This window comes from Cryptosporidium ryanae (assembly GCF_009792415.1).
Source record: "Cryptosporidium ryanae isolate 45019 chromosome Unknown contig_8, whole genome shotgun sequence".
NCBI classification, from domain to species: domain Eukaryota; phylum Apicomplexa; class Conoidasida; order Eucoccidiorida; family Cryptosporidiidae; genus Cryptosporidium; species Cryptosporidium ryanae.
Window position 1 is genome coordinate 272,186 of NW_027125486.1, and position 23,080 is coordinate 295,265.

Here is a 23,080-nt window from a genome sequence, read left to right on the forward strand (position 1 = left end):
TTGCATTCACCCACAAGTATTTTACTTGAGTGCTGCTCTGTTTCTGTATTTTTTTATGTTAAAGTTTACTTTATTTAGTTGCTTAAAATTATCAAAGTTGAATTATAAGGTAAAAAAGAGTCTGGAAAAAATTAGATAGGTAGTATATGAAGTTCTGTATATTAACTTGTTTAAAAAATCGAAAACTAATAGTAGTTATATTAATTCAAATTACAACTTTAATTTCTTCCGACAGAGAAACTAACTTTAACTCTACATATTCTAATATTAATAAATGTATTAAACAAATATATAACAAGGGACTTACCGCCAGCGCCATGTACTTTTTCTTTCGTATAGTTAATGTAGAGAAATTTAGCATGTGAACAGAAGCTCAAGTAATTGTTGTTTAGTTATTGCGGAATCAGATAAGTTACCGTAGTGTAGCTAAATATTGTTAGCTTTGTGACATAATAAATGATGTCTTAGAGTTACCGTTAATGTGAATCTTACTAAGCGAAATAAGAACACAGTGCATTGAAATATCTAAATTTATCGAGTATAGGGAATTAGGATAGATGCAAAAAAGTATCATCTGAATTTCGTAAATAGGTGTTTATCTAATGAGCAGTTCACAACTTCACTTTTGTATTTTTAATTCAATCTGCAACAAGACAAGCAACAAGACTTTCCATATCAGTAAGCTTTGTCTCTTTATTGATTCTTTCTTGGTGCTGTTTGCATTCTTCGGGTGTCATTTTTAATATTTTATTCAGATCAATTTTTTCCATGTTCTTTGCCTTAAAATTCTCGTTTTTTAGCAATTTCATTTTAAGTAGTGTTTTTTGAAATATATTTTCTACATCTCTATTTGAGTCTTGGAATTTGATAAAGTTAAGTGAAGTCAAGTTTTGTTTGTAAAGCTTGTTTGCCTAAGTTTAATAAAGAGAATTAGAGTGATTATATAAAATATTGATTCGTATAAACCATAAATTCAACTGTAAATCAAATTATTTATTACTTACCTTAATTAAAAGTGCTTTGTGTAGTAAAATTGCTTTCTCGTCAATTTTGGTCCAAGAGTTTTGTATTACCTTGGTTTTTGTATATTCTAAATCGTCACTTTCATCAGACCTAGAAAGCATTAGAAGGTGTTCAACGTAATCTAGGAATCCCCAGTCCATTGTTCTACTTATTACGTCGCTTTCTTCATCTGTTTCCTCCTCATTTTGAGGAGTTTCTCCAGTCTCACTTATTGTTTCGTTCGATATTATTTCCGCGTCATCTTCGGCCGCTCCAACATATCTACTTATAAACTCAAACATTTAAAACAGAGTTGTTGGGAAAAAAAAACTACAGGTGTAATACACCGTCAATAAATATACAAGTTGTAAAAAACTATCAGATTAAAATTAATTTAACCAGATAATTATTGTTTTACCTACTAAGTTTATTAGCAAATCGCCTTTTATTATACTTAAATTCTTGTACTGTGCATGTATTTATATGCAAACTGTCATATATTACATCTAATTTCACTATTATAAATACCCACTGTTGGCGCCCGCACACTTTGGCGGTACGCGCTGTTTTCTACTTGTAATTATACAGGGTGCGAGAGCAATGTGATTAGTCATTTATTTAGTTGCAGAATTAAATATTTGAAAGTAAACGAAGAAGATGTAATGTATAATAGTGAGAATGTACGCTCAGAACATTTAAACAATCAAAACAAGTTAGCGTTGGTCGGGCGATTTCGGGTAAATTTAACAAAGTAGAAAACGTGCAATTTCAAGAAGAGTTGGACGTGGAGCTACGAGAATACGTTTTGTGTTAAAATAAAATACAGTAAAATACAATAGCAACATGGATTACATAACGTGTTTTTATTAATGTTTATACAACGGAATTGAAATGTCAAAATAAAGCGTTACAGAAGGCGGGAATATTTGTTGATAGTTTTATCAATTAACAGCATTTTACCGCTTGTGGGGCACTTAAGATCACAGGGTAAAAATATATATTAAAGGAAAACAAACGAAAAAAAATTAAGGTAAATTAAAGAGGGAAAATAAATTAAAATTACAAGGAAAAATAAAGCAATTTAATTTTTCCTTTTATACTTCATCTGAACAAAGACGTACAAGAATAAAGGGAAAGGTTAGCAACAAAGTACTTCCTTTTTTGTTCTTACTCAAGAATCCCGGTGTGCACGGAACAAAGGATTAAAGTACAGTTCTTGTTTATTTTCACTTTATAAGAATAGTTGCTTTTCGTTTATATTAATTCTAGAGAGTACAAACGTTGTTAATCTCGTAGTGAAAGTACAAAAATGGGTTTGGCACTAACTAAGATATGGAGAAACCTTTTTGGTAAAAAAGATATGAGAATTTTAATGGTTGGGCTGGATGCAGCAGGAAAAACAACAATATTATATAAGTTAAAATTAGGTGAAGTAGTTACAACAATACCAACAATAGGGTTTAATGTTGAGACCGTTGAGTATAAGAATATATCATTTACAGTATGGGATGTAGGTGGTCAAGATAAGATTCGTCCATTGTGGAGACATTATTATTCAAATACTGATGGTTTGATATTTGTGATAGACAGCAATGATAGAGAGCGTATTAACGATGCAAGAGATGAGTTGTCCAGAATGCTTGGTGAAGATGAACTTAGAGACGCGGTTTTGTTGGTTTTTGCTAACAAACAAGATCTACCGAATGCAATGAGTGCAACTGATATTACAGAAAAACTTCAACTTAGTGGTATTAGAAACAGAAACTGGTTTATTCAATCTACCTGTGCTACTTCTGGGGATGGTCTTTATGAGGGTTTAGACTGGCTTTCAAGGACCCTTGCTTCCAGAGGCAACAATTGAGCTCAAGATAATCAGCACACATATCGCCTTATTTTAGATAATTTATTTGATAATAGGAGACATCGCTATTTAATACTATTATATTTCAAAGATTGTGAGAAGAAAACTGAAGACAGCATTAGTACAAGAGAAACGAATAAATATTTAACTGTAACAATAGTTTTTAACGTGAATTCTCCACTATTAATCGTAGCACTAGGAATAATCTCTATTTTCACACAATTACTCCTCGAATGCTAAATTTATACTTGGTATTTCTTTAATATTGAATTCATACTAGATATTTTACCTGTGATTAATTAAAGCGTCCCCATCTTCGTCTAAAAAGCACAAACAAGTGCCAAAGACAGTTCAAGTGAAGCTGTGTGCTTCATAAATTCTTATTTTGCTTCGTTGTTTAATATATCTACATTCCAGCCACTCGCTGAGGTAAAACTCTCATCATAGTTAGATCTACTCCAGATCAAAAAGTAATGAAAACGGCGGTAAGGGACCACAATAGTTCGGACAAATATTTATCTGGTCACTTGGTTCTCTCTTTACCATGTTACAGAAAGTAAAATTCTAACCTTGAATTTATTTTAACTAATTTTTAAATTTTAATTTTAATTGTAATACCTTTTATAATACCTTATAACCTTTATACACATGCCGTAACGTGCAATCCCACGTAGTCTAGGGGCTAGGATACTCGGCTTTCACCCGGGCGACCCGGGTTCGATTCCCGGCGTGGGAGTGGAAGGGTCCGAGGTGGTCGTGCATGTTGTGTTTGACGCGAGATGCAGCGAGCACCGCAGGGTTCGTTTTTGGATTTTCATTTATTAAACACATAATCCAAGTAGTAAGTTGTGTTACTAGCACGCTTTTGAGTTATATAGAAAGAGTGAATAAATGTTTTAAATTTTTAAATGCAAATATAACAATAATTCAACGTCAGAAGGCTCTTCTCTTGTGAACCGTAATCACACATTAAGTATCGACTTTTTTTACTGGAATGATTTAGTGAAGGAATGTGTATTAAGGCGATTTGTTTTCACAATACATATATTGTGACTTGAATATGCTCAAAAGATGCGAGAAAGTGAATGAAAACAGGATTTGTGCATCAACATGTAAAGGAAGTAGAGTTAAGATTATATTCAGGTGAAAATTATTACATATAATTGACTGATCTAGAATAATTAGTAATTAAAAATCTAGAAACTGTTTTTTAAGTTTACAAGTTAGTGAATACCAGAAAGGCAAGGTTAATTAAAACTGTAGACCACGTTCTAAATGGTGTACAAACAAATGTAGATTCTCCTGTTGAGACTTGTGTTTTAATTAGATATAAATTATCATTATAATGAATACTAAGTGCTAATGCTAGGAGGCAATATAATCAAAGTTTCGAAATGTAATAGGTTATACATGCACAACCAGAGTGCCGTCATAACGCGGGAAATTGCCAAACATAAAAATAAATGAATTTATGACGAAAGAATAGTATTTAACAGTTAAATGTCTAAAAAAGTTAATTTGTTAGTTGGAGTAACAGGTAGTGTTGCTGCAATAAAAGTAGAAGAGTTCCTGGATACCATTAGTGATAAATGTAGAAATAATGATATATTAATTGAACTAAAGGTAATTGTAACTAAATCGTCTGAGCACTTCTTCAAATCTAAGAGTTACGAAATAATAAAAGAAGAAGATGAATACGAGTTGTGGAAGAGAGTAGGAGATGATGTGCTTCACATCTTTCTCAGAAGATGGGCAGATATCTTTATAATAATACCTTTGACTGCAAATACACTTGCAAAGTTGTCTTATGGGTTATGTGATAATTTATTGGTAAGTTGCTTTGCTACATGCGTATTTTTTATAAAATTAATGTAATTCAAGCCAAAACAACATTAATTTCATTTTGCTCCACTTGTTAACTTTAAAATTAAACAAAAACAGACAAATGTGGCAAGAGCATGGGATTTTAACAAACCAATATTGGTTTGTCCTGCGATGAATAGCTGTATGTGGAACCACCCTATTACTGAGAGACAAATAGAAGCTCTCAAGTCATTTGGGTATTTGATAATTAATCCTGTAGAGAAGAGATTAGCTTGCGGAGAAAATGGTATTGGAGGACTCGAAAGTATAGTTAATATAGTTGATCATCTAATTTCTATAATGAAGTCCAGCTAGAAATCTATGACGTTTAATGTTATACTAAACTGTTTTATCTATAGAGATATTCCTAATTTTGTACTGTTATTTTTCAATGTTCAACTTATATCTGGCTTTTGCGTTATTTCAAAAACCATGATATGAAGTTTCCACAACAACCAATACTTCTAAAATAGTCAACAAAAAAATCCTAGTAATCACATTAAGGTAGTAATAATTTTGTTCTATGTAAAAATACAGCTTTCTTCAATATTGTTATTTTATTCATTTTGTGTAAACACAGTTGAAGATTGAAAAAAGGGTGTTAATAAATACAAAAAAAATAAATTCCATGTTCATTTTTTTATTTTTTCTCAATCTCAACCCATACACCCAACTGGACGTAATGGTTGTGCTTCTGACCAGTACTTTCCTAAATGCTCCTCACCCTTTTCTAGGAATTGACTTCTCGACTTTCCTGTGTTTCTTTGAAATACATTCCTTCTTTGTTCAACACTAATATCTAGTTGTTGGAAACAGCTTGGAACACCTAAATTTGAAATGTAGTGAACTACATATGGTGGTGAAGCTACAAACGGATAACTACATGTTACCTCTGGATACTTGAATCTTGGTGAATAAGGATAATAATCATATGGTACTTCAGATACTGGTGGTAGTATTACTGAATCCGGATGGAAAACATGCTCCTCTTTCTTTTCAACAACAGGATTCATACATTGTGTAAACAAAGAGAGATCTTTTCTCGGAGAATCTATTCTTACCATCTCGACTATTTTTTTTAGCTACTCAGATATTTTAAATTCTAAGTATTTGCTGATTTGTTCTCTATTTGATAAAGTCTAAATGTTTATTTACCAGTCAATATATGAATTCTCACAAATTGAAGTTTGAATTTATTTAGCAACTTTGAATTTTAATTCTGATTATTATTGCGAATTACTTAAGTCTCGTTTGAATGCTTATTCAGAATGTAGTTACTATCAAAACATGAGACGTCATGTCGTATTATGACCTTTTCATATCCTTCTTAATACGTATAATTTGATACTGCAAGCATACTTTTTTTTTAATTCAAGTATATTAAAATGAAGTTTAAATTTTAAAATTCAATCATCATGCGTTAGATAATTAAAACTAAAATGAAAACATTGTTCTTTATACAATATTATGCATCTAATAACGCCACTCAAAATACTTCATCGGGAGGCAATATAAGTGAGTATGAAAAGCAGAAGCACTATTAGATACCTAAATTTTAATCTCCTCTCATTCAATCTTGCTTATTTCTTCAATTTTATTCTCCTTTCTCAATTCCTAATTCTGAAAAACATCTTGTGCATGCAGGTATGTCATTGGGCGGTTAATTGAGTGGCGCCATAGGTTGGATCTAGCTGACCATTAATTATAATAAAACTAGAAGATGGGTGGACTAAGTCGTGATCGCAGGGATATATACTATAGAAGGGCAAAGCAGGAGGGATATAGAGCAAGGTCTGCCTACAAATTACTTCAGATAGATGAGGAATATTCAATATTTAGAAATGTAAGCAAGGCAGTGGATTTATGTGCTGCACCTGGAAGTTGGAGTCAGGTGTTAAGTGTAAAGTTGGTCAAAAATCACGAACAAAACAGTAATATTGACTCTGAAAGACCGTTATTAGTTGCTGTAGATTTACAGGATATGATGCCTATTGATGGTGTAAACATAATTAAAGGTGATATAACTTCGCAAAATACAGTTGACCAAATACTAAATTATTTTAACGGAGAAAAAGCCGATCTCATTTTGTGTGATGGCTCTCCAGACGTAACAGGACTACACGACATTGATGAATTTATACAAAATCAATTGCTAGTATCTTCTGTTGGAATTACATGTAAGCTACTCAAACACGGTGGTACATTTATTGCAAAAATTTTTCGTGGAGAAAACATATCATGGATATATAGCCAAATGTTTTGCTACTTTGAGCTTGTTGACTGTTGTAAGCCAGAGAGCTCTAGGAATTCAAGTTTAGAGGCCTTTATAGTCTGTCGAAATTTTAAATATCCTAACGGCAATACAAGTATACCAGATCCTATATCAGTTCCTTTTATATCATGTGGTGACCTTTCAGAATACGACCCGGATAGAACTTACGATACAGATTATAATGATCCTCTAAAACCTGTTCAACCTCCTATAAATGCACCATACCACTGAGATTTTCTTAACTTCTTTAGTCGAATAATTAATAGTATTAATTGATTTGTTTCTTTTTTTAACTTGTTTTACAATATTGGAATTTGCCTTTGAAAACATTTATTTTTTATAATGTTCATTATTGCGTACCTGCTTAATGTCATGCTCGTTCCAATTGGATCTGAGTTGGTGTGCTTGTTTAATATACTTTCATCCAGAATGTGTAAATTTCTTATACCCCTTACATTAAAGCATTGTCCTTCTACCACTTGACCAAACGAAGCAGTTCCTACAAATTCGTTTCCAGATTTTGTGTTTCTTTTTACATATTCCCTTATCATATTTGGATAACTCGGCAGTTTTGGTAGAATTAATGGTATATGAGTCCATATGCTAGGTTCATAGTTGCTGTTTCCAGCATATTTTAGCATATTGCTATTCCAAACGTCACCATTTAATACACTTTTCGAACTTCTACTCAAATGATCGATGTAATTAGTAGTTCTATCAGTAGCTAACTTATTTTCATATACATTTGAGTTTTCTAATAAAGTTTCTAACGTATTATTGACCACTATTGAGTTGTTTCTAAATATTTCCTCTTTATTTTCATCAACACGTTGTTTACCTTTATTTGTTTCAAAATCATTAAATAGCCTGTTCAAGTAGCTTGCTATTCCACTCCATACTTCTATATTTTGTTTATTCCTTCTAATGTCACTCTCTTGCTCTTGTGATACGTCATCTTTAAAAATAGAGTATAAATTGCATTTTTCATATATCACATCGATTGTTCTCACTTCTCTACTTCTCGATATGTTTATTTTATTCCAGTTTCCTTCATTATTCCTTGAATTACGAATCCTTTCTCTCCAAAAGCTATTTGTAGCATTTTCATTGATATGATTCCCACTAAGTGATGGGTACCAACCATTTTTGTCGAATATAATATTTGGAATCAACAAAGAATAAATATTTGGAGATCTAAATAATCTGATTATTCTTCTGAACCCGGCTTCCATTATCAGCAAATCGTTTAAATCATTAAATATTCCCAAGTGAATCAGTGGCTTCTTATTTTTTTCGTCCCATACTACGCTTCCCTCACTATATGGATTTGGTATATGAATAGATATTCCGCGTATCAGTGATGAACACTCATCATTAATGTTGTAAATACTTGAATTGTTTCTTTCATTTATTCCAAAATTCTCACTACCATAGCTCTCATTTTTCCACAAATTGTATATATTAAATCCTTCAAACTCTGATATTGTTACTGATTCACAACCACCCATTATATCATCTTTTTCATTTCCATTGTTGCAATTTAATCCGAAATTTTTCCTCGAAAATAATGCATTCGAGCTTTTTATGTGCGTTTGGTTTAGATTTAAACCTTTAAAAAAACCAAAAACACTTAAAGTTGGATGATCTTTTAGGCCTTTTCCAACATTCTTATTTTCAATTATTGGTCTCTCCAGTTCGGGATTTGAAAGCTTTACATCTTCTACTGAACCTATTCCACTTCTTTGAAGTATCATTGGTGTATTTATTGCTCCTGTTGCAATTATGATCCTTCCTTTTTTGGATTTTAAGCAATAAAGCTGAATGTTGTTTTGATATTCAACATCATTCTCTAATTCTTTTCCATTAGTTAATTTAATCCCCTCCACGCATTTCACCTCTAACTCGCCATTATTATTTCCCTCAATATCACTGTTCTCAAAAAAAGTCACTTTTCTGACATAAAAGTTTGTCACTTTAAACAGTCTACCACCCTTTCTTGATAAATTTAAACTGTTATTTAAATTTGTATTTTTAATCAACCTTATTCCACTCCTTCTTTTATAACCCCTTCTAAACCCGTATGTTAGAAATGTATATGGTAAATAATAGGCAGAAGTGTAGAGACTTTTTTCGTTTTCGGTTTCCTTTTTCATTGATGATTCATCGTTGTCTTCGCTTGTCTTATCTGAATTCATTTTTCTTACGTATAACCCCGCAGCAGTATTATACTCATTTGGCTTTTTTTCATCCTCATTTATCGGGATATAATCGTTAATTTGGTTCGTTGACTCATTGTTTATATACTCATCATCGTTTTCATATAAATCGTCGCTTCCGTTTTCTACAGGAAAGGTTTCCGTGTCGTTAAAAGCTCTTTCTAAAGCCAATACCCAAGTAGTACGTATATTTGGCTGTATTAAATCACCTACACTTCTAACATACTCATAAGACTCTTGTAGCTTTTGTGCATCAAGGTTGATGCCAAGTGAATTGTAATAATCACCTGTATATACGTTTTCCGCTACGAAAGCTACATTTCCATAACTTGTTCTTCCACCTTCTTTTCTCGATTCCCTTATTGAGTAACCATCCTCAGATAGATATATATTTACGTCTGTTCTTCTAGTTGGGATATAATCATCGCTTTTATTTTCCATGGTTGTTTGCTCCTTGTATTCATCACCTTTATCCAACAACAATATACTTACTTCTTCATTTCTAAAATAATTCTCTAAAATACTATTAACCGCAATTAATCCACTTCCACTAGCTCCCACTACAATATAGTCAAATTTTAGTCCATCTGGAATATTTTTACTTTCAAATTCCCTGTTTGAGCTAAAATAATCCACACATATAGCTTTTCTTAAAATAATCGATAACATCATCAATATTAAAAGTATTCTTAGTTCTTGAGCTGTTTTGTTCATATTTAATTCACTCTTTTATGTATGCATTTAAAAAATTATATTATGAATTATATTTCTTAGTATTTGCCTTTGAATGTTTTAAACATATATTACATGTGTGTATGTATACAATATATTCATAAATTAACTTTAAATACATATATCTTTTTTTGACTTTTTACTTCGTTTTGTGTTTCAAATTAAACTCCGGTTTTTAAACTTTAGTTTATTAACTTAATAATGATATAATTTATTTCACACGCAATTACTGCATGAATTTTTATATTACATGTAATTTGCATGCACGAGTTCTGGATGTGTAATGCAGTTATTTTAATAAATACATAAAATTTGGTCTTACTCATAATGGTATTACTATAATTGTTAATATTTATTTGGAAACAAAATTCAGAATACATATATATACAAGTTAGTCTTTTATTTTTTATTGTTAACTGGAGAAAACAAGTTATTAAGGATCTTAAAAAAAGAAAATGGAACTCAGATGATTAAAATAAAATAAAAAATAATTAGAAAAATTTTATAATAATAATCAATATAGAAAACAAAATATAAAATATTTATAGACAGTATTGAAGGATGAGAAAAAGGTTAACTGAAGAAAATACCAGTGTTTACAAATTGAAACAAGCAGTACATATATCAATTTATTAAACTAAATTTTACCTAAAGCAAAATTTAGAAGAATATATAGTGGATAATCACTTGTTTTTATATGTGTGTGCTTTTTATGTCAATATTAGACCTCTGAAAGAGGTCTTATTCTGGCAATAATATAACTAACCCCACCAAATGGCATGCCGCCATGTAATGGGCGGTACATTCCGTCTCAACTTTATATGTTTAAAAAATGTGACATTTAAGGGCATTATCTCAAAAAAAGGAGTTGGTGGAAAGAGTCGAACGATATAGGAATTTACTTAAGGTCATATAGAGTTTAAAGGAGTGTATTGTAAGAAGATATTATGATTGATTAAGATGCCTTGCTTTTATTCACTAACATTAGAATCACAGGGGTCAATTTTGTCAGCAATACACGGTAGTTACAGTGCACCAAAAGCTCATGAAATAGTCGCAAACAGGGGAAGATATTTGGAATTGCTTAGATTTGATGTTACTTTGGGACAAACATACAGTATATGCTCAACAGATACATTTTCATTGATTAGAGGTATAAGTAATCTACGTGTACTTGGTTCAGGAAGGGATCTTGTTGTAGTGACTAGTGATAGTGGCAATATAGTAATATTATGCTTTAATAATGAGAAAAACTTATTTGAAAGACTGCACTCAGAGCCTTATGGTAAATCTGGATGTAGGAGAATAATACCAGGACATTATTTGGCTGTAGATCCAATGGGAAGAAGTATTATGATAGCAGCGGTAGAGCGTCAGAAATTGATTTACACATTAACAAGAAAGAGCAAGGACGCAGAAACTTTAGATATATCATCACCTATGGAGGCACATAAAAGCCACATGATCTGTTTTTCAATAACAGCTTTAGATGTTGGTTATGAAAATCCATTGTTTGCAACAATTGAGCAATCTTATTCAGATGATAAAGGTGAAGTAGAAACAAAAAAACAACTTATCTATTGGGAAGTCGATCTGGGTTTAAATTACGTTCTAAGAAAGGCTTCGCAGGAAATATCAAGTACTTCACATTTACTTCTTTCTGTTCCGGGAAGTTCTGATGGCCCTGGGGGAGTTCTCATTTGTGATAATATTGGAATTACCTACTGTAAGTTGGGTTGCTCTAATATATTTTGTCCATTTCCAATAAGATTTGGTGAAGTTAATGAATCTGGAATTATGATTGTTGCATCTGCATTACATAAATTAAAGGGATTTTTTTTTATTCTTTTGCAAACTGAACTCGGTGATATCTATAGAGTACATTTCTCGCACGATGAAGGAATTGTGAGAGAAATTAAGATATTCTATTACGATACAATTCCTGTTAGTAATTCACTACTTGTGCTCAGAGCAGGCTATCTATTTGCAGCTCACGAATTTGGCAACCACTCGAACTATCAATTTATATCCCTTGGGGACGATGATACAGATCCCTTTACATCTTCTTTAGACGATGAGAATAAATGCGTATTTTTTAGATTGAGAAATTGTAGTTGTATAAAGAAAATAGAAGAACTTCCATCATTAAGCCCAATTACAGATTTAAAAGTGCTTGATATAAATAATGATGGTTGTCCACAAATAGTAACATCTTGTGGAAGAGGTCCAAGATCTACACTTCGAATATGTTCATATGGGAAAAATGTCGAGGAAATAACAAAAAATCCACTCCCGGGAAGACCTAGATTTATTTGGACATTAAAAAAATGGCTAAGTAACTCATCCAATGACTCTTCAAATGAGAATTATCACAGCTATATAATTATATCATTTATAGATCGTTCACTGGTGCTTTCCATAGGTGAGCACGTTGAAGAAACAACAGACACTTTATTTGTACTAGGAGAAGCAACGATTCACGCTGCTTCTATGATTTTTTATAACTCATTTATACAGGTTCTTGAATCTCACGTTAGATATATAAATAACGATTTTGTATTTGATTGGAAAACTTCAGATAACAGAAAAATTGTAGCAGGAGATTCAAATGGACGCCAGGTTGCGCTTGGTCTAGAGGGTGGTTTAATAGTTATACTGGAATTAGGAATTTCAGTTACAAGTGGAGTAAAGCAGTCCTCTTCAATGGGTGGTAACTGTTTAATCGAAGTTTGCAGAAGGGAAATAACATCTGAGATAATATGTATAGGATTACAACAACTTTATTTCTCAGATCAATTGAGGAGCAATTTTGTTGCTGTTGGTACATCAGCAGAAAATACTGTAAGGCTTTACTTAATAAGTGCCTCGGAAAAGAGATTAAAGCAAACTTGTGTTCAAGCCCTTCCTACAACAAATAGTATACCAGAGAGTGTAGTGTTGTATCATTCGCAAAATAAGGATAACCTTTATCTTTTTATAGGACTGACCACTGGAGTAATACTAACTTGTAGTTTAGATCAGAGCAAGGGCACCATTGATTCCTATAGAAGCAAGTATTTGGGGACCAGGGGAGTTCATATTTCCAGATTTATTAAAGAAGACAACGATGTTACTGGATCGTCAGATAGCGTAACTGGTAATATAGGCGTAATGTGTCTTACAAACAAACCATGGATTGTTGATTTTCAATCAAACCGTATAAAGTACACTCCATTGCAATATAAGGCTGTGGATTCGATAGCACCTCTTAAGACCCAACAAATAAGCAACGGCTATGTTGCGGTTTCGGGTTCAACACTGATTATATTTCAACTTGTTCACAACTACGGCGAATCGTTTTCTCAGAACATTGTCAAACTCAATTACACACCAAGAAAAATTCTTGTTCTACCCCCTCCACAGCTATTTACGGGATTAGAGACCCTTATAGCCTCCGGCACGTTGGACATACCTAAGAATCAAATGATGGCAGTTATAGAGACTGACCACAATACATTTGATTTTAAAACAAAAAAGGAAATAATTTCGGAATTGAGTAAATTATATAACTGCAAACGTGAAGATGACTTTAAAAACGACAGTGAAAAAATGGATGATGATGAAGGGAAGGATGACGAGGATGTTAGCATGGAAATAGCACAAAAAGACGAGGATGTTAAGAACAAACCAGAGAATCATAGTGAACTTGAAGCCTGTATACCTGGAGAGGATGGATGCTTGATTCCGGAAAGTGAGGTTAGTGGTTTTGTTGCAGGTGATGGAAAATGGGGAGGTTGTATTCGAATTATTAATCTGAGAGCAACTGAAAATCAACAAATTATCCATTTAGATATAAATGAGGGTTGTATTTCTTCATGTGTATGTAAATTTGATGAGATGGATTTGCCTTGTCTGGTTTTAGGCACCGTCTATGGGATGAATTTACGTTCAAATTATGAAAGTGGTCAGGACTCGCCATTTGGAGCGGCTATAAAAGTCTACAGATATGATTCCAATTACAATTTTGAACTTGTACATTCTACCCCAGTAGATGGGGCAGTAACTGCAATGACCGGTTGGAGGGGAAGATTAATAGTAGGTATTGGGAAAAATCTGAGAGTTTACTCGTTGGGAAAGAAGAAATTGCTAAGAAAATCAGAGTATCGTGATATTCCGGAGTTTTTGTGTTGGATAAAAGTGGCTAATGACAGAATATATGCAGGTGATGTTGCTAGTGGAATATTAGTATTTAAATACAACCAGTTAAGCAATCAGTTCTCAATAATAGCCAAGGAACCATTTTCAAGATGGATTACATCTGCTTGCGAGGTTTTAGACTATCATACTGTAATAACAAGTGACAAATTTGACAACATCACAGTGTCTAGAGTGCCTATTGAAGCTTCTGATGAAAATTCATTCACGTCTTCATTCATTGACAGCACCTATGCAAATACATCTTCATCTGTTAAATCATACCAAACAAATTACATTGCACAGTTTCATACTGGTGACATTACAACTTGCTTTCAAAAGACACAACTTTCCGCATCTGCCGTAGAGACAATAATATATGGCACCATTTTAGGAAGCATAGGATCCCTAACACCGATTACAAATAACGAAGACGTAGAACTGCTAACTAAATTGGAAACGTTAATTCGTCGCGAAAAGAACACACTACTTTCCAGGGATCAACTTATGTTCAGATCCTATTACTCCCCTGTTCACAATGTAATTGATGGCGACTTTTGTCAGACTTTCTCAGCTCTCCCTCAAGAATCCCAGAAAAAAATATCATCCAAGCTGGATGTGACTGTAGAGGAAGTGTATAAAAAATTAGATGATATGAGGGCAAGAATACTTTGGTAATCAATATTTAAAGTCAAGAGACACATATGCACTTATTTTCCATAAGGCAGTAAAGTTATTCAACTCGTGTTGTACGAAAATGAATATAATTAACAAAGGCTATGTAAATGCCAAAATAAAAGTCGCATTTTGTTTTAGGACAAGGTATATATTAAATTAAATATTTGTTATTAAAAACGCTTTGCTTTTCTCCAACCAGGTAAATTGTTACGTAATATTTCCTAACTGTGCTATTTTTTCGTTTAAAATCGAAAGACACGAGTAATCCTTGTATGTAAATTGTTTGTTTTATTTTATTTGCATTTGCCTGTTTAATTTATAAATTAATTACACTCCAGCCAAACCCCCCAAATTAGTTTTCGCTTTACCTCCCCTCCCCGATACCTTTTGTTATCTTTGGTGCATGCATGTAAGACAATTATTAAATGATTATTTTAGGCAGTACAAGAGGGGGGGAATCATTGATAGAAATGAGATTTAAAAATAAGAGAATTATATAGGGTAGCTTGAAAAAAAGAATTGAAGTGATAAAACAAAACCAAGAATAGACAGTACAACACTTGGTCGTCAAGGCAAAAACAATTGGTAAGATTAGGAATACAAACATATTTCCGTGGAATCTATAGAAATTTGAAGCGATTCTTGATTGGCGTTTTTAGAAGAATTCTAGTATTGTTTCTATATTTATTTTTTTGCGTTGCATCACATTTAATTTAAGATATATGTGAATGCATCACGCAGTATATATAATTGTATTTATCGATGGCACGAGCTTATGGTATTTAAAAATATCACATACATAATTAGATCCGATTTAATAAAGAGAGGTTGATCTAGAAATGCGGAGTTGCTTCGCGACATACTTGAAAAAACAAACAAGAAGTATTGTGTTTTTGATTAATATATATATAACCTTGTTTTTGTCCCTATTATGGTACCTGATTGTAAATACAATTTTCTGCCTGGGATCATTTGTTTCTGGAAGTTGGATAATAGAGAAAATATGGCCGTTCAATTTGTTAATAGACGAAATTAAGAATTACATAGGTTTGAATCCGCAAAAAATCGAAGAAAAGAATCTTTCCGGGAAAGTTTGCATTGTAACAGGTGGAGCTCGTGGCATTGGTAAAAGAGTGGCCACTTACTTTGCAAATTGTGGTGCAACAGTGATAATAGCGGATTGCTTGGAAGACAAGGGCAGGATATTGGCTTTTAAATTAAATACAAGGAGAAAAGCTAGCAGTGGCTTTGCCAGATACATGTATATAGATTTGGGAGATGGCGAGTCAATAAAAACTTTTGTGAAAAGGTTTGCATAGTAAGTTAAATAACGTTTGATCCAGTCATTAAACGCCATAAAACAATAAAATTCACAATCACTGCTTATCTTCACAGCGATTATGACCGCTTGGATATTTTAATAAATAACGCAGGTATAGGAACTACTGGAGGCGTAAATAGGGATTTTGGAGAGAGAAGAGCGAGCAGTGGTTTGCCTTTAGATGTTGGAGGTGGATATTTGAAGGGCAGGAAAATCAACAAAATTTTTGAGATTAATTATTTAGGGACCTTTATACTAACTGAGTCTCTTATTCCAATTTTGAAAGTAAGTTGAACATAGGCACATTCTTCCCCTCTCTCTCTTGAAGTGGAGGGAAGATTACTCCTATAGTATCCAAGCGAAACAGGCGTAATTGATGTTTTTAGAACACAAAAGGATCGAGAATAGTCAACACGTCTTCTCCAACACATCGTTTTTTTGGGTCCGATCTCCTCAAGATAATAGAATGTTCTCAAACACTGGATTACGACTTCGCCTATGGTGCCTCTAAATCAGCACTGTTATTGTACACCCTAAGACTGAGGCGAAATGCAATGGGACTGACACCAGAAAAGTCTGTAGGTGATGTTGAACATTTTCCGTGGTCAACCTGCGTGAATCCAGGTTCCGTGAGTACCAAAATATTCGAAAATGCATTTCCATATAATCTTGTTTGGATCTTTAAGTGGTTTCTCCTTGACTTTAAGAGGGTAAGTTTACAACACCTATGCTATTACAGACGAAAGCAAAGTGTCTGTTACCTTTTTAAAACCAAAATAAATCCTAAATTGTTCAGGGGTCTGAGACAACCATATTTGCATCTATTTGTCCGAGGGAGCAGGCCACCCTTTACATGACTCCCTATTGGCTTCCCGGAAACGGGTCGTGGTTTATTGACAAATATGCTGATTTTCTAAGTAAGTTTTAAGACTGTGGACAAAAAGATCCTTTCACCTCGTGTTACAGGTGTTTATGTCGGACCTCACTTTGGAGTTCCGTATTTAAGTGAGGATGCAGCCCTGTCGGCAGAGATTTTGTTTGAATGGACAAGAAATGTGGTTGGCAGTTGATGTAGATGAAAAAAGAGTGTACATGTAGAGTACAGTATTAGCAATATGAATAGCATTTAGAATTAATCGTTGCCTAATTATTAATAACGCCAGTTCAAAAAAATGTCTTTTCCGAGTGAAGAACACTGTAATTTATTAAAAACTGTCTCAGTTTTTAGCTTTGTGAAACTGTGAGAAAAATTATTATAGACTAGATATTAAATAAAGGTAGGTATTCATTTATATGCGGAATTAAAACCACCAAGAATTGAAAATTTGTCGCTTATTGAAGAATATGAATATTTTTCTCCATTAATTATGTACGTAGAAGAATCGTTGTTAAATTTAGCTGAACTGCCTAAATAGGATGTTCCATTATAAATTTCAGGTGACGTATTTGTCATCTTAGAACTCAGTCTGTCCGTATACGTCACAAAGGCGACAATAACAGTAATGTCATCGGGTTTTCCACCCTCAATGTGTCTATTTACATCAATTAATGCGCCCTCGCTAAAAGGCGTTGCCTTGGCTCTCGAACCCTGAGGGACGCTATTTGCAGCTTTCAAGGCACAAGTCAACAACTCCTTTGCAATGCAGTCAGCGACAAGAACAGGATTTTCACAGAAATTTCTTCCGTACTTCTTTTGCGCCTTGTTCACAATATCAATCATATCTTCGTCGAATATATTATCAAATATTCCGTCTGTCCCAATAATAACCAAATCACCAACCTTTGTATCCACTCTAAATGACTGAACTACGTTTGAGGACCTCTTGAGTATCTCGTCAGTTGAACAGTTTATATCCGGCATTATTGTTAGTTGGTGTGGACAGTTGAAAAAGTGTTGTTGTATTTCACTCCTGGCAACTATATCATAACCACCAACAACCGTGTTCGGGGGGAGTCTTCTCCTGGAGTCCCCTGTAATTGGTTTTCTGTTGATTGGATTGTCTATATATGGAATGGAGGGGATATCAATAGGCTCTTTATTCGATGGCCTCAATATTATCATTTGCGAGTCTCCCACGTTTGAAACCCAAAGTTGATTGCCGTCTAAGAAACAAAGCAAACAGGTTGTTGATCCATATGATGCGCAATTTGAACATGATCTGCAAAGTATGTGTTTTAAAAATTCATATGAGTAGTAGGGAAGCGAGTTCTTTTGGAATAATTTTTGTGATTCACTGTCAAATTGCATTCTATTGTTTTCCCTTATGTTGCAAAGCTCTACGCAATTCTTAAGCAGTTCAGAGGGAAGCTGGCTTGGATCAAATCCCTCAGACTCAACTGAGGAAACGCCATCGGCGATTCCAAGCAAATTCCAAGATACAAGCCACGAATCCGCGTTTATGTTGCTCTTTTGTTGTTTTAATTCGTGTTGTGATGATATTGCCGCTCCGAAAAAACTCAGCTCATTTATCTTCCTTATGTCCACCTCGCTTGTTTCCTCCAAGAATCTTTTGGCCAAGTTATTATTCTGAAAACAACCACATATAAAATCAGTTGCTATGTTCCACATTGTGAGAGTAATTTATCCTCTTGATTCTACACTATGGTCGTAGAGAAATGCAAACAGATGACCTTTAATTTACATTTACTCGTCTCTTAATGAACTATCTCTCAACTTCGAATACACTGTTTCCTATTGTCTTGAATTTATTGCAACTATATAAAAATACTGCTCTACAATACTGTTATTCGTGCTACAGATGTGTTTAATTTAATTCCCACCTTACAAAAATGAACGCCCACATAAACTCCGTATGTAGTGGGATTCGAACCACCTTGGCACTTATTAGATCGACTTCTTCCTCACTCCAAACGCTCCTAGGAAAAACACACCCAACTTAATGTTAAACAAAGAAAGAAAAGAATATTAACTCGTTTACAACCCCTTTGGGAAAAATTATAAAACACACATATATACTCAAATTAAATTTATTTTTTTTCCTCTCCCCACTTGAAATTTATACCCAAGTTTACTATTTGTATATACTATAATATTTAGATTTCTGTATTGCACGCCTTGGCGCCATAAGTGGCGCCGGTTTGGCAGTATACATGCATGCTTGTAATGATTCTGGAAAGTGACTTTAAGAAAGCGAGTTAGGAGTTATAGCAGAGACATAGCTCCTAGAGCGTTGTATGACATAGAGAGAGCATACAATTTCCTTGCGTGTAACGCTTGTTACCTTTAGATTAGATAGATAGAATTTGAATTGAACAAGACGAATACTGAGGATTTCCTGTGCAGCCCTCTGATAAGTTATGCAATTTGAACTTGTTGTTCAGCACGAACCTCGTATATTTAGCGGTATTTTTGTTATTTATGCGATTATATTCATCATCTTTGCGATTAAAGTTGAACTTGGATGAGGGGTCCAGAATAGTTTCAGGTATTTCAATATCTTTGAAGTCAGGTCCGACCACTTTTCTTGGTGGAAATATAGAACTAAAGAATAAAATATCGTCGTGTGAGAATGTGACAAAAGATAAAATGTAACTCGAGAAGTTTACTTCTGGATTCTGACTTATAGGAACGAGCTCACCATGTCCAAATAGTGTGGAGAACTCGCTTATATAATTACTTTCCGAAAAATTCCCGTTTATGATAAACGAAATCTGATCAGAAAAATCAATGTAAGCTATATCTTCCACCTTTTCAGTTATTTTGATTGGCCAGTTAAAAAGTACTTCCATGACAAACATCTTCCAAATGACTTCTTTGATTGAATACCTCAGTGACTTAATACAACAAATTTGATTTTTAAGTTCTTTGCTTGTGAAATCGACACTACATAACACTAAGTGTCTAAATCCAGAGTAGCAATTCGAGACATCAAACTCAAAGTACTGAATTCTTTGTAGGTACAAAAAATAGTCGTCGGCAACATTAAAAGAAACGGTTGTATTTGACTCCAAAAAAAATCTGTTATTGCTATACAAATAACAAAGTTCCGCAGGATTCTCCTTCTTTTTTAATCCGTTTATGGCATAGTAAAATCCATTTATTATTTTGTCGATTATTGGTTTTATCATCCACACATTTGACTTTTTTTTGTTGATCTCTATAAACTTTTTATTTTTGTAAAGTTTATGTTCGCTCAATGAATCCAAGGTTAGGTGATTCAAATTGTGATGCAGACATACCAAATCTGAGTTCATTAGCAAATCCATTAAATCACTACTTATTTTGTTGCCTGCATAGTACCCTAATAACACATTCACCCCCTTGTTGCTTAGGCCTATGCTATTGCTCAATTCCATTTTATTCGTTTTTAGCAGTAATGGAAACTACTACAACGAGTGTTTTCGTTAATGGCAAAGTATTGTGGCAACTCAAAACGGAATAACGAACTCAAATAAACCGGTACCAAATGTTAACTTTACTAACTCTCCCAGTTTACTGAATAACACCAAAGACCTCAGTTATCAGTGGTATCAAACAAATTCTGTGACCGACAAAACCTTTTATTGAATAGACTATATTGCACTCACTATTTTCCAGCCTGAACGCTATTATTATTGGAAGTGGAAAAATATGACCTTGGAACTAATTTTTCTTAAATATACACCCATTTAAACTTGCTATTGCTTAGATGTGGCTGATATTAACACAAAACTGCTGTTTTCCTCTGAATAAAATAACAGACTTCAAATTTAGAGAGTGAGTAACATTTAAAGCAAAAATTTTTCCTGTTCTTATTTCAATCCAAATAATTTGTTTTTATAAATTATATTGATTTTTTATATTTCGAAGCTAGTAAAACATAACAATGCTGTTTGAGTGAGAGTTGAATGTATGTATTTAACTATAAAGTATTTTTTGGATCTTTTGCAATTTAATTTAGTCAGGCAAAAATAGTCTTTTTTTACAAGATCCTCTTTTTACACTATTCACCTCGGCATTTATGGAAGGTTTGCAAGTTGGCGCCATGGCCCAAATTTGTGCTTGTTTATTGGTTTAACCGACCCTTGACACATTTAGTTTTTATGTTCACATTCCCCATTTCTATCGTCGAGAATTCATTAATTGTAATTGAATGTGTATCTACTAGTTAGTTTATACATTCATGTACACTGGCAAGGAAATACACATAAAGAGGACAGACATATCTTGCAGTTATTGCTGACATTTTATTCTGCCTTTGTGCCTTAAATTTTTAAATAGTTAAAACAGTAATCCGAGATAGCTAGGGAGTAAGATTTGCTCAGGGCGACTTAAGGGTAAAGTCCATTAGATTTATATCAAAGACAAATGGAGAAGAAGATGGATGTAGCTGGGACCTCTGGAACAAAATCACAACTCAGAGCTTATAAAATTGAAGCCGGAAACGAACTTCGTATAATAGCCGATCCTACTCAAGCTTGCACTATAAGACTTTACTCTCAGACTGGTGGAGTGTCTGGAGGATCTGTAACCGGAAGCAACACTAATTTGACTTCGGCGGAGATATTTGGAGCGGAATTGCCTCCAGATGTAGACATGAAAGTAGCACCACTATCGAGATTGGCTATCTATACTTGGCATGGTTGTATATTACAAATTAGAGGACCAGTTCAACAGGAATACGAAAGTGTGAACAATTGTATGAAGGATTATATGGAGGTTATTCAGGTATTAGATAATAGGAGAAATTTTTCAAAACTTCATGGTACCCTTGGTCCTAGGATAATGGTAACCGGTTCATCAAACTCCGGGAAGTCGACACTATGCCAAATTTTGTGCAATTACGCCGCAAGAAAAGGATACACTCCATTGTTTATAGATTTGGATCCGAGAGGATCTACAGATAAGGCAAATATGCAATTCCCAGCTGGTGTCATTGGCGCAACTAAAGTTGATGAGTTCTTCCTTCACTCTCGAGAACTGAAAAACCCACTTACATTTTTCTTTGGACACTTAAACGTGACTGATGACCTGCAACTTTATATTTATCTTTGCAAGCTTCTAAGCGCTTCTGTGATACTTAGAAATCAAAGTATCCAAGACACAAACAGTTTGGCATCTGGTTTTATTTTAAATGCACCATTTCAACCATCTAACGAATTGCTGCTGGAACTCATATCCATTTTTGATGTAGATATTGTTGTAGTTATGGATGATCCGAGTACTCAGCACTACTTGGCTGATAGATTTGATTATAAGGAACCACAAAGCTATGAGCAACTCGAATCGATTGCAAGCTCTAATTCATCCGCTACAACAAAGGGTGGTGGAAGTTGCAGTGGTGGCGTAACTAACGAGTCAGTAAATGACGAATCAGTTTTGAGAGAAGACCGGTTTTCAGAGCTTCCTAAAATATCTGTTGTTGGAGTTTCTAAATCAGATGGAGTTATAAGTATTACATCTCAGAGGTTGACTGAAATAAGAAGAGAATGCTTAAAATCTTATTTTTTTGGCTCGCCAGAGTCCCCTCTTAAGCCACATACGATCACTTTAAAGGTAATTCCCTTGGGGGAGAATGGTAAACCTGTTGTAAATACGTCAACACTGGTATCCAGTACTTGGTGTCATCTTGTTGAGTTGCAAATAGCTTCTCTTCCAGCATCCGCTCTTCCTGCAGACCAAGATGTATCTATGATAGGTAACAAAGCACAGGTTCTTCCGTATAATAAGCCGTTAAAGGGTCTTTTAAACACAATTGCAGGCATAAGCCACGCTAAAAATTTGGAAACTGTCCAAGTTTCATCTCTCCTTGGAATATTGCACATAAGAGCCGTAAATGAGGATCAGATGTCCTCCAGTGTTGATGAGTCGCAACCACGTTTACAGAACAATTTTACCAATTTTTCAACAATCGAGGTTCTCTGCCCTGGGTTGAATGAACAAGGTGAATTCCCATCTCATTATATCATTATTGGCAATACACAAAAGCTAAAGTTCCACCTTGAATAGCAAGTATAATTTA

General features: G+C 33.8%; 11 protein-coding genes across 11 annotated transcripts; 6 read left to right on the plus strand and 5 right to left on the minus strand.

Moving 5' to 3' along the window:
• Positions 1 to 989: 989 nt before the first annotated feature.
• On the minus strand, positions 990 to 1,304 carry FG386_003509 (uncharacterized protein; the record flags this gene model as incomplete). Its single annotated transcript, XM_067342971.1, has 1 exon — positions 990 to 1,304. One exon carries the CDS (start codon positions 1,302 to 1,304, stop codon positions 990 to 992), a length of 315 nt encoding a protein of 104 aa, XP_067199198.1.
• Positions 1,305 to 2,311: 1,007 nt separating this feature from the next.
• Positions 2,312 to 2,863, plus strand: FG386_003510 (ARF1/2 like small GTpase; the record flags this gene model as incomplete). The annotated part of the gene is made up of 1 exon (XM_067342972.1): positions 2,312 to 2,863. The coding sequence occupies one exon, from the start codon at positions 2,312 to 2,314 to the stop codon at positions 2,861 to 2,863; it is 552 nt and encodes a 183-aa protein (XP_067199199.1).
• Positions 2,864 to 4,363: 1,500 nt separating this feature from the next.
• On the plus strand, positions 4,364 to 5,041 carry FG386_003511 (flavoprotein; the record flags this gene model as incomplete). The annotated part of the gene is made up of 2 exons (XM_067342973.1): positions 4,364 to 4,693; positions 4,805 to 5,041. 2 exons carry the CDS (start codon positions 4,364 to 4,366, stop codon positions 5,039 to 5,041), a joined length of 567 nt encoding a protein of 188 aa, XP_067199200.1.
• A 341-nt stretch (positions 5,042 to 5,382) lies between these two features.
• Positions 5,383 to 5,790, minus strand: FG386_003512 (uncharacterized protein; the record flags this gene model as incomplete). The annotated part of the gene is made up of 1 exon (XM_067342974.1): positions 5,383 to 5,790. One exon carries the CDS (start codon positions 5,788 to 5,790, stop codon positions 5,383 to 5,385), a length of 408 nt encoding a protein of 135 aa, XP_067199201.1.
• Positions 5,791 to 6,446: 656 nt separating this feature from the next.
• Positions 6,447 to 7,229, plus strand: FG386_003513 (uncharacterized protein; the record flags this gene model as incomplete). Its single annotated transcript, XM_067342975.1, has 1 exon — positions 6,447 to 7,229. One exon carries the CDS (start codon positions 6,447 to 6,449, stop codon positions 7,227 to 7,229), a length of 783 nt encoding a protein of 260 aa, XP_067199202.1.
• Positions 7,230 to 7,297: 68 nt separating this feature from the next.
• FG386_003514 (uncharacterized protein) lies at positions 7,298 to 9,928 on the minus strand (the record flags this gene model as incomplete). The annotated part of the gene is made up of 1 exon (XM_067342976.1): positions 7,298 to 9,928. The coding sequence occupies one exon, from the start codon at positions 9,926 to 9,928 to the stop codon at positions 7,298 to 7,300; it is 2,631 nt and encodes an 876-aa protein (XP_067199203.1).
• Positions 9,929 to 10,906: 978 nt separating this feature from the next.
• Positions 10,907 to 14,797, plus strand: FG386_003515 (spliceosome factor; the record flags this gene model as incomplete). The annotated part of the gene is made up of 1 exon (XM_067342977.1): positions 10,907 to 14,797. One exon carries the CDS (start codon positions 10,907 to 10,909, stop codon positions 14,795 to 14,797), a length of 3,891 nt encoding a protein of 1,296 aa, XP_067199204.1.
• Positions 14,798 to 15,728: 931 nt separating this feature from the next.
• FG386_003516 (oxidoreductase) lies at positions 15,729 to 17,188 on the plus strand (the record flags this gene model as incomplete). The annotated part of the gene is made up of 6 exons (XM_067342978.1): positions 15,729 to 15,741; positions 15,824 to 16,115; positions 16,193 to 16,403; positions 16,505 to 16,828; positions 16,915 to 17,035; positions 17,085 to 17,188. 6 exons carry the CDS (start codon positions 15,729 to 15,731, stop codon positions 17,186 to 17,188), a joined length of 1,065 nt encoding a protein of 354 aa, XP_067199205.1.
• A 215-nt stretch (positions 17,189 to 17,403) lies between these two features.
• FG386_003394 (protein phosphatase C2 (PP2c) domain containing protein) lies at positions 17,404 to 18,687 on the minus strand (the record flags this gene model as incomplete). The annotated part of the gene is made up of 1 exon (XM_067342856.1): positions 17,404 to 18,687. One exon carries the CDS (start codon positions 18,685 to 18,687, stop codon positions 17,404 to 17,406), a length of 1,284 nt encoding a protein of 427 aa, XP_067199083.1.
• Positions 18,688 to 19,367: 680 nt separating this feature from the next.
• Positions 19,368 to 20,435, minus strand: FG386_003395 (uncharacterized protein; the record flags this gene model as incomplete). The annotated part of the gene is made up of 1 exon (XM_067342857.1): positions 19,368 to 20,435. One exon carries the CDS (start codon positions 20,433 to 20,435, stop codon positions 19,368 to 19,370), a length of 1,068 nt encoding a protein of 355 aa, XP_067199084.1.
• Positions 20,436 to 21,426: 991 nt separating this feature from the next.
• Positions 21,427 to 23,067, plus strand: FG386_003396 (pre-mRNA cleavage complex ii protein clp1-related; the record flags this gene model as incomplete). The annotated part of the gene is made up of 1 exon (XM_067342858.1): positions 21,427 to 23,067. The coding sequence occupies one exon, from the start codon at positions 21,427 to 21,429 to the stop codon at positions 23,065 to 23,067; it is 1,641 nt and encodes a 546-aa protein (XP_067199085.1).
• Positions 23,068 to 23,080: the final 13 nt, after the last annotated feature.